The 11,675-nt window shown below is 35.6% G+C and overlaps 1 protein-coding gene across 1 annotated transcript; it reads right to left on the bottom strand.

Moving 5' to 3' along the window:
• Positions 1–10,994: 10,994 nt before the first annotated feature.
• Positions 10,995–11,408, bottom strand: LOC145127042 (uncharacterized). The gene has a single exon (XM_079062294.1). It carries the CDS (start codon positions 11,406–11,408, stop codon positions 10,995–10,997), a length of 414 nt encoding a protein of 137 aa, XP_078918420.1.
• Positions 11,409–11,675: the final 267 nt, after the last annotated feature.

The raw sequence follows: 11,675 nt of genomic DNA, 5'->3' as shown, positions 1-11,675 counted from the left end.
CCATCTCTTAGATCTCTCAGGTAAACAGGGCAGCTTCGTCTCCAATGCCCCCTCTCTTGGCAGTAGAAGCAGATGGACTCTTTTGGAATGGCACAAGGAACTATCTCATAATTTACCTTTTCTGGATTTCCAATGTCACCATTTTCAATGTCCATTGAAGTTTGGGAGTTTGATTTGCCAGAAAAATTTGCTCGATCAGCACGCCAAATCATTTCTGATTTAGCAGCTATAAGCAAACAGGTCAAATCAATGAGGGTCATGTCATGGTCCATCATATAGTACTCTCTAACGAACTCACTATATGATTCAGGAAGTGACTGAAGAACCCAGTCAATAGCCAACATTTCTAAGATATCGACACCCATCATCCTTAACCTATCAATGTGTGACTTCATCTCTAAGATTTGTGTACACACAGGTTTCCCATCTTCGTGTTTACTTGCCAAAAGGGATTGAGTGAGCTTGAACTTTTCAAGCCTTTGAACTTGTGGGTTAGGGAGAATAATTGGAGGAGGTAGAGGAAGTGAAGCATGACTCTCATTTCCTTGATCGTATCGTGGAACGTCATCTTCATTTGGAAAGCTTGTTCCAAGGGACTTGAGAAGACCATTGAAAGATTTAGACATCTACAAAACGGGAGAAAAATCAAGTTAGTTGATAAAAAATCCTTGATGTAACACCCAAATGAAACATCAAGGCTAGGATCCAACACAATACTCTACAACCTAGAAGAGGGATGCCGTAATCTAGTTGCAGAATATTTGAAGGTAGGTAAATGACGATTTACCAATTCCACCATGAAAAACGAAAAAGAAATTTAAGTTTTAAATGAATTGAAACTCCTAGATCTTTTGAGATTCATTGAACTTTTCAAGGGCATGTTAAATCTCGATTATGCCCTTCTATTTGTGACTGGGATGTCGAGGATCACAAATAAGGTGTGAATAACCATACGAATCTACGTGATGCACTCAATGATACTATCACCCAATCAATGTGTCGGTTAACCACACACGCTCCATTGATCTATGATAAACATCGAGCCACCCTTCACAACCAATGTCAACCCCAAATTAGTGTGTCGGTTAACCACGCACGCTCCACTAATGTTTGGCAAGGGTGTGAAGTGTAATTCCATGGATTAGCATACAATTTCACATTTTGCCTAAAGTAACTATGATTTGGGAATTTATAAAAGCATGTAGTTACTTTGTACTTCATTATACTTATAATGGAAGGTTTCGTCCTATCCTACCCGTTCGGCTAACGACCCTCCACTAGTCAAGAGTGTGGTGGGTAAGAGTGGATACCCATTCAATCGTCATTTTATAGGCAATTTCCTTAAACACCTCTTATAGACCAGCTTCGTGAATGAGGCCTACTAACGGTAAGACTGACTCTTTACTCATATATATAATATTAGACTTTTAATGTTACATATATATAGTATAGGGTGTATTTTACACTTTTAAAATACTAGGTGGTTCAATTTAATAAATTATACTTTTAATTTAATCAAATGTAAACCAAAACTTTATGGAATTATTAAATCTCTTTTAATTATACACTTTAATTAATTAATAAAACCATAAGGGTGTAATTTGAACTTTTTCAAAAATACGAGGGTTTTAGAATTTAACATTTCAAAATTAAACTTTTAATTAACTTTTAAATTCCAAAACTTGAGGGCAAGTTTTGAAACATTTCAAAACATTAGAGTTTAGAATTTAAATATTTCAAAATTAAACTTTTAATCAAAAAATTTAAATTCCAAAACTTGAGGGCAAGTTTTGAAACCTTTCAAAACATTAGGGTTTAACTATTTATATTTCAAAAACAAAACTTTTAAGTTCAAATTTAAACTATAAAACCTAAAGGGGAAAATTGAAACTTTTTCACAAGATAATTCAAATCTAAATTACAAATAATCAATCTTTATCTAATAAAACAAAAGATTATCTAAATTTTGACAATTATCTTCTATTTTGGTAAGGATAATCACCCAATATCAATAAAAATCGGATTTTATGAATTAAAAACGTTTATGGTAAGTATCCCAAGCCAAAACAACAACAAAATCGCCAAAAAAATGCTGCCAGATCCATGGACTCGCCGAGTTAGGGACTGGACTCGCCGAGTCGGCCTGACTCGCCGAGTTCATCCACTGACTCGCCGAGTTCATCCACTGACTCGCCGAGTCGGAGATTCAGAAGGCAAAAAAACTTCGTTTTTCATGCAGAAATCGATCAAACAAGCATCAAATTCACTAACAAACATCCCTAGTCTCTGATACCACTGATGGGTTTCGAGCAATACATCATTCCTATGGTGTACATGCAAACCCTAATAGCTTTTGGATCTAGTTTGTCTAATGAACATGCAATTGAATATCCAAAGCTATAAACCCTAGATCTATCAAATAAGAACTGAAATAAGGGTTTAGTAATTACCTTTGATTGTTATATAGTAATAACAATCAATTCCTTGCTTTGATTGGCTTCAGAAAGCTTAGTGCCTCAAGTGTTGCACCTCTAATGGAGTCACAAACACCACTAAGCAACTTGGATGAAGAGGGAGGAGAGAGGAGGCACCAAAAACGGCTGGAAACCCTAAAGGATTACTTCACCACGTTTTTGGGGCTTAAGGGTCCTTTATATACATGTAGGCTATTAGGGTTTACAACTAGGAAACCCTAATCTGGCTGCTTAAGCCCTAAGCAGCCCATAGACTCCTTTAACATATCCCTTGGACGGATTCCTTATGGGCTTCCCATAGAATTCGTCCAACCTATATTATTTAGGTAATCCATAGCCCAATTGCAATTATCTTATAATTACAAATCTAGTCCCCTAAGTTCAATTAATCTCTTTTAGCCACAAAATTAATTCTTAATTAATTCTTGACTAATATCAATTAAACATTATGATTTCTCCTTTAATATATTATTCTTATAATATATTAATAAATCATAATTAAACCTTTCTCTCCTTAATTCATCCACATATTGCTATGGTGAAGGTAACCCAAAAGGACCATGCTCATAAACGGGTCAAGTACATACCAAAATAGTTATGGACTTAGACACTAATCCAACAATAACCATACTTGATTGACTAGTAAAACACGACGTTCAAGACATCGAAATGGTATGACATTCGTCACCCGTAGACCTGCAGGTCCTACTGTAGCTAGCAGCAAGGTGTAGGATGGTCAATCCCGTATAGATTTATACACAAATTCACGCTCTCCCTCTAGGAGACTCTGGTTACAAAACGTGACACCACAGTATATTTCCGTGCCATGAAGTAGTGGCTACATTAATGTTATAGTATTCTTGTATTTGTATAGTATATTCCCTCTGTTCTAGTGTGTACTATGTTCTCTCTGTTCTAGTGTGTAGGATGTTCTCTCTGTAATAGTTATAGTATGTTCCTCCCTGTACTAGTTATAGTATGAACTGAACCCCTAAACTATACCTATTATAGTTTACTAGTATGTTTACTTGCACTGTTGCTGATTTGTAGAAAAGACTCGATTATCTACTAAGTTATGATTGTACTTTAAAAACAAAGTTTTATAAACAATAAAGCAACATAACTTTAAAAGAGTTCTTGAAATGATTTGATTACTTATAAAAGCATAAGAAATCCTTTAATGTGATGGTTATCACAAATAACATTTACACAAGTATCATTGTGTTCAACTTGTATTCCCCCCCCCCCCCTTTAAAAGCATTTAAAACATATAAAAGATTGATTATAGGGATATGAACTCACCTTATGTGGGTGAGTCAATTGAAGATTCGCGTAAGGATGAGAAGTTCCACGAATGAAGTCTCGAGACACAAACGAGTCCTAAATGACATATATTGATACATATAGGCATGTAATTAGCAAATCTAACTACAAAGGAGATTGGGAAACAACCTAGGGTGAAAGGAGAACTCACCAAAAGAGTGCTAGAAGCAAGATAGGAGGTTGATGGGGTGTTCACGGCCCTATGGTGTGATCACGGCCCAAGAACGCATGAAGTGTTCACGACCCAACTTGATGGGTGGTTCATGGCCCAAGATGATGGTTCACGGCTCAACAAGGTTCACGGCCCAAATGGTTGAGTGGTTCACGGCCCAATGATGAACATATGAAGGGTTCACGGCCCAGCTTGGTGAAGAACACTTGAAGATCTTTGTGTTTTGGCTAGTGTTTGAAGATCCTAGCAAGCTTCTATGGAGTATCTAAGGAAAGGGGTGTTTTAAGATTGAAAGATTGGAGTGTTTGTGGATGATACTTGAGAGAGAAAGGGGTTGTTTGCGGCCAAGAGAAGGAAAAGTGAGGAATAAATAAAAGAAAGGTACTTATATGGGAGGGGTTCACGGCCACACTTGGGTTCACGGCCGTGAACACCCTTTGATGGGTTTTCTAGTTTGATTTCATTCCTCTTAATACTAAGCTAACACTTCTCAACATCCAATCCATAAGTGTACTGGGCTTAGAACTCATTAAAATGACCCATAACAAGGCTAAAAGGCAATAAAAAAAATCTGACTTTTGGTTGACTGGATTGACTTTACAAGATAGGAATTTGCGGGTTGTCACACTTACTATGAAATAATGATATTACTTATGAATCGGGGATTACTATGGCTTCAAGAATGGGGGCGGTTGTTATTCAATCCATGTTCATTATTATTTGACAGCTATGGTGACAATTTTGTTCTCTTTTTCTTCAGCCTTATGTAAGGAAACATAATATTGTTGGTTGTTGTTCAAGCTCCAATTGCAAACTATTTGGTACTATAGCCTAGTTCTTATGGTTGGATTGGCAAAAGTTTAATGACTTTTTTTTTATACTTCACATGCATGGAAAAAGTTTTTTTTTTTGTGTTTTGGGATATTCTCTTGACATGGTCATGTTATAGATTCATTTTAATTAAGATTTTCAAGAGTTTACTATATTTCTAATCGGCATGGTCTTTTTATATGTTTACTTTAATACTAAGGGGTTGTTTGATAGTTTCTGTCTGAGTTAGTTCTGACTGAGCCATAGACTGATTGGGTCTGAAGCTCTGACTAAACCTGAATTTGATTGAAACTATATTGTTTGATTATGCCACTGACTGGTTGTGCTGAATGCTGGAAATGACAATTTTACCTTTCTTTTATTTTTTTTCCAAAAAACTAGTTTTTTCGTGTCATAATACCAACCAATTTGATCAATATAATGGGTACCTCTTATTTAAATACCCAAATTTAACAAAAAAAAATATACACCTTTAAGGCATGATAACCATGAACATGTTTACCATCCATCTAAAAAAATTTCACCTTGAACATTAAGAATGAAAACTATAATGTTTAAACATAAAAAAAATGAAAAGTTGGATTCTTTTTGGATCAAGTGTTCCTCCAACCATAGAACCTGATAAAAACATAATCAATCAGAAGAGTATGGCAATTGTCTTTCCTTCTTTACATAACCCTCAATCTACCACCTCCTTGTAAACTATAAAAAATCAATTGACCAAAATGAAGTTCTTTATAAAAAGACTACAAGGTTCAATTACTATATCATCACCACATCTGCAACATGACATCATGATCTTCTTTGTTCTTATCTACAGTTAATAAACCTTCTTGTGTGTATTGCAAAGTGAGAATGTTATATTCATCATCTGGAGATCCAGATATCGACATATACATGGCCCAGTTTTCACCATTCTTTACACCAATGCATCTCTATCTTTATAAATAGATTTTACACCTAATTCCCTAAAAATATGACATCTGGGTTTTATCAATTCTGTAAATCAAAACAATGTAGGTGCAAATGAGGTCCACTTCAGTACTTAGAATCACAAGAACAAAAGGCATAAGATCATACATTCGATTACTAGGTTAACTAATCAATTGTTTGAGCTTCGATCCACTTCATTATTCACGATCTCCCTGTTGCTTGATAACTCCCTCCCTCTCAAATTTTACGATAAAAAATTATCCTCTATTGCAACCTGCATCAAGAGAGGCAGAGGTCATCGAGGGGAACCTTGTTAACACGTTTTCGCGCACGTATTAAACAAATAAATTTATCACTGCTTGGAATGCACTAAAAAGATAGCACATGGAAGCAGGATCGAATCCTCAGCGACACAGCCTAAAAGTCAATGTCTTTTTGCATCAGGCACATCTAGTCAAGAAACATAATATAAAGGGGGGATTTAATTATGAACTAAAAACTAAAAATGCAGTGATATTAAATTAAACGAGAATCAATAATAAAAACGTTATCAGCTCTGCTACGACTTTCCTAATCATGCAATCAACATCGACCTGGTTATTTGAGATGCGTTCTATCTAAGCTGGAACTGAGAAAAACTAACAAGCTCTAGTATAATCTCTTTTACCTTATTTAGTTAACCAAAACAAGCTCTTCAATTAACCCTAACTTTTTACTGTCTAATCAAACAAGCTCTTAATTAAAACAAAAAAGTTGCATTAAGTTCTTTGTAAAATTCCCAGCAATATCCAATACGTCTCACAAGCTCGGAAGCGTAAAGATATGATTTTTCAGTTTATAATAAAGTCAAATCCCAAACACGGAACCGATTTATTACTTGTTACTTATTACCAGTTGATTAGAACAATTACGGATCCTATTAACTGATTAACTGGAATGATAAAACCCTAGCTAGGTGATCAGACTAACAAGAATCAAAATCAAACATTCATTAAGAACAAAACTGAAAAATCTAGATAGAAACACAAAACGAAAATCAGATCTAATGATCAATCACATGAAAAGTAATTGTATTTGCAGAACTGAAAACTAAGGTTTTAGCCAGACATGACTAAAATCTGATAAAAATAAATGAAAAGAGACATCAAACAACTAATCTTACTAATCTACTTGAAGGAGATGATCCACGGTCTTCAGATCTTCAGAAATCGTTGAAATCGGAGAAGAAACGCCTCCAAAATAGTATTTTCGTCGTCTGGAACCTCTGGAATCGCCAACTTAGGTTACTGTAAGGTTATTAGGGTCTATTTATACATCCAGGAGCAAAAACGATGCGCATGCGATCGCATGTATCAAAGCTGCGATCGTAGGTTTTGAAGAAAACGCGTATCGTGCCTTTTTAATGAAGTAGGATACCATTTTGGCACTTTTTGGCCAACCCGCGATCGCATGTACACAACCTGCGATCGTAGGTTTTCATTTTTGCTTCCGGATGAATTTTTGGCACTAAAAAACCTCGAATACAAGCTGCGACCTAACCGTCGATCGCATAAAGGCCCCATGCGATCGCATAAAGGCAACCTACGATCGCATGTTGTACCTAAGATATCCGAAATTTCGTCTACTTTTCATATCATTTTGAATCGCCTCAATCGGAGTTACGGTTCATGAGATATGGTCAAAATACTGACAGGGGGTCAAAGCTGCCAGCAACATCCTTTAACTTTAGATTGCATATTCTATCTTCGTGTCATCAATTCGATCGAATGTTTCTTGACCAAAGCATCTTCAAATCATTCCACAACATACTCCATAAGTTCCGAGCTCCATTTTAAGCTCCAAACGCGCATCCAACTGCTCCCAAAGCACTGCTCCACTCAAACTATCTGAAATTGACATAAAAAAACATGAGCAGTACGGGAATTCTAACGAAAGACATGAGCTGAACATTATTTAAATAAATGACATGCATATGTACAAAATATGATCCTAAATGCTAATGAAAACTACCCTATAAGATGCATAAAATGACATCTAACAAATCTCCCCAAGCGTAAACCTTACTTGCCCTTAATTAAGAAAAAGATAAAGCATTATAAACAAATGAAAAGATGTAGATAATCTAAAAAAGAAACTTAGAATAAAAACTAAAACAAGATTAAGGAAACTAAAAATTTAAACTTTATCAGAACACTTCACTCTTTTTTTTTGTCACATGATCAGATTTCACAACGAGAAAGCCCAAATGAAATCACTACCTAGACAACAGTCTCAATACTCTATATTAACGATTCATAATTATATTTAATGAGTTAAACCAAGCTTGAGCAAATAATTTTTACGCCGAATTAAATTTGTGAAAAAAATGTATTTTTAAAAAATAATTTCACGAAAATTCTTTTATAAAAACTTAGCTTGACCAACCCCTCATTTTTTTTCTGAACTCGTCCTGTAAACGCGGTAAGCTCCATTATGCACAGAAAATCCAAGCTTACCCCTATGATTCCACTATCGAGGAATCAATCTCATTATACCACACATCTTCTTTGTCTTGATCAACTCTTTAGATTTAACTTGTTTGCTCTTGATTTCGACTTGAACTTGACTTGGATTTGACTGTGAATTGTAAATTTCTTCAAGTTGCTTGATATACCATTTCTAACATATATATATATATATATATATATATATATCAACTAGGCACGACTTTTACTTTGAGGCCCACCATATCTTCAATACTTCAAAAATGATAACTATTTTGTGGGTATAACAAGAGTTCCCTCCTAACCTCAAAAGGCGTAGAAACTATAGGATTCAGTACTTCAAGGAATGATAAGGGTTATCCAATCTAGGTTCTTTTTAAGGCATCTAAGGAAATTATTTTCAAAACACAATTCGTTTTTCCATCACACACTTCCATTATAAAAATTATCTGACTCTTATGTTAGTTCATATTGAAAACATTTAAAGCACTTGAAAATGTAATTCTTAAAATTTATTGTAATGAGACCGTTATTTTCGGTAACTATCACACTTCATCTTAATAGAGCTATCGAATGTAAAAAGGATATCCTCATCTCATGTATATTTCAAATGTTTTCATTTTTTTTTTTTTTTTTGATTTTTTAAAAAATTTTATATGCAGAAAATAAAAATAAAAATAACTAGAAATAAAAATATTTTTGGGTTTTTTTCTCTTATTAATGAATGCAGAAAAAATAAAAAGGAAAATATTTTTTTGATTTTCAAAATTTGTTATATGCAAATGCAATTGCAAAAAAAATAAAATGCAAAAAGAAAGATAAAATTTGAAAATTTTAAATGATGCATTGTCCTTAATACTCAGAGAGGAATGAACAGCTCAATAAAGCATATAAAAACAAAAAGGGTTGCAGCTGGGAAAGAATGTACCTAATTAGTTTATAGAAATCTGATTTTGACGATGAATGTTGACGAAAAATCTGGATTTCAGCAACTCTGAAGATCCTCTGATTTCCCCAAGCTTGCTTGTAACTGTGACCATCTCTTTATTGAAAGCATAAAAATTAAAAACTACTCATTGGGTTGCCTCCCTAAAAGCCGCCCATTTTTAAAGTCGTTGGCTCGACTTTGCCCAACCAGATTTATGAACTAGTGTGGTTGAGACTTCTTTGAAGCTCAACTCTTTTTCTTGTGACTCCAGATCCCTTCAAATATGGCAATATGGGTGGATCTCGAACTTGTTCAGCAAACTGGAAAGACTCCAAATAGTTATCAGATAAGTCTTTCAGTTGCTTAGACTTCTTTCTCTTTCTAATCTTCTTTTTCTTCCCATAAATCTCCTCATTCTTTTCTTTAAACTTTCTTCTTTTCAGATTCGTATCTGAAATCACCACTTCCACCTTTTCTTTTTCCAAAAGTTTTTTTCTTTTCATATTTTTATCTGATTCTTCTTCCGTAGCAGATTTCAGCTCAACCTCTTCCACCTCCCCAAGCTTATCTTCTGCCATCTCCTTGGATATATTATTAGATGAATTTTTGTCTAAAAAAATTTATTGCACAGAGACATTAGAAAACTCACAACAGCCCCCAGACAAAGGACTGCTGGTACCCATATAATTGACAGAAATATTTTCAGAAGGAAAGTCATCATTATTAATTTTAAAGTTCACAACTTCCTCATCAAACTCCATTAAAAGTGTACCACCAAAAACATCAAACTTCATTGGGGAGGGGGTTAGTGTTGGAGTTTCTTTTTCTTTGTCTTTTTAAGCTTCTTCTTCAACCAAAACCTCTTCATACTCTTCAGCTTCAACTCCTTTTTCTGTCTCTTCCATGTCTCCTTCTTCAACCATAACTTCTTCAAATTCTTCATCAGCCTTATTTTCTTGTTCAGATAAGCTTGGGCCTTCATATTTCTTTCCGCTTCTCAAGTAAATAACACTCACATTGTGCTTTGGATTGTTTTCTGTATGTCTTGGTAACTTTCCTTGAGATTCCAATCGACCCATAGAAGTGGCAAGTTGAGACACCTGCTGCTCCAGATTTTTGATATTGGCTTTGGTTTCGTTCTGGAAGGCTTGGGTGCTCGTGGCAAGACTCTTCACTATATATTCTAAGGCCACGCTGGAACTACTGGGTTGCTGATTTTTGTTCTGATTCTGAAAATTTGAATTCTGAAAATGTTGTTGTTGATGATTCTGAAAATTGGGCTGGTAATGAGAATTCTGCTGAAAGTTCGTTTGCTGAAAACCCGGTGGTGGCTAAAAATGTTGTCTTTGCTGATAATTTTTCTGATAAAAATTTGGAGGCTGATTATAAGTCTTCTGTTGCTGATATCCTCTAACGTCTTTGACTGGAGCAACATCCTCTTGCAAAATTGGACACATATCAGTTGGATGTTCCGTCTTCAAGCATATACCACATGGTTTCTTCGCAACAACTTTTTCTTTAGTCAACAGCAACACTGCTTTTGTGAGCTCAGAAATATGGGTTTCAAGGTGAGCATTGTTGATTTCTTTTACTCCTCTTGGTTGATCTGGATACCATTCTTCTTCAGTAGAAAAATGCTTTGACTCTATTGCTAACTTCTCGATCAGCTCCCGAATTTCTGTTGGTGTCATATCTCATAGAGATCCTCCACTTGAAGCATTTATCAGGCGCCTCTCCATGGGTGTCAGACCTTCAAATAAATAGTTATAGAGCTGGTAATCACTAATTCCATGTTGGGGGCAACGAACCAACAACTTCTTGAATCTCTCCCAGTAGGTATGTAGAGCTTCTCATCTTCCTTGTTTGATCCCAAGGATTTCTCTTCTAAGAGTGGAGACTCGCGTTTCTGGAAAGTATTTCTCTAAAAACAGTTTCGCAAGCTCGGTCCAAGTGGTGATGGAACCAGATGGGAGTTCATATAACCATTCCCTTGCTGAATCTTGAAGCGAAAAAGGGAATGCCCTTAGTTTTATCTGGTCTTCTGTGACAACATGAGGCTTCATTCCTGAACAAACCACATGAAATTCCTTGAGGAATTTATGTGGGTCTTCGTTTTCCAGTCCGCAGAATGTGGGAAGAAGATGAATCAGCCCAGATTTGAGTTCGAAGTTCTGGGCTTCTGGAAATGTAATGCAAAGGGGTTGTTGGTTGACCTCTTGAGTGGCCCACTCTCTAAGGGTCTTTTCTGCTTCGTCTCCACTCATAACTAAGTCTTCAGATTCGGTTTCTGAAGAGTCTGTGATTTCAGTTTTAATGGAAGAGTGTGGGGAATAAGTTTTATATGGGCTGTTTTGAGGTGATGATGGGGGTACATTTGGAAAAATCAGATCTGATTCGTTCCACAAGGGAGTGCCTTGTGGTGTGGAGGTTTTTTTGGGGGTATGGAAGATGATGAACCAAAGAGACCAGCTGATTGTTTCTTTCTTGATGCCTCTTTTTTTAGTCTCCTTGCAGTTCGCTCGATTTCTGGA

The sequence above is a fragment of the Lactuca virosa genome, chromosome 7 (assembly GCF_052849685.1).
Source record: "Lactuca virosa cultivar CGN04683 chromosome 7, Lactuca_virosa_CGN04683_v6, whole genome shotgun sequence".
Classification (NCBI taxonomy): Eukaryota; Viridiplantae; Streptophyta; class Magnoliopsida; order Asterales; family Asteraceae; genus Lactuca; species Lactuca virosa.
The sequence above is the reverse complement of the archived record's forward strand: the minus strand, read 5'-3'. Positions and strand labels throughout refer to the sequence as shown.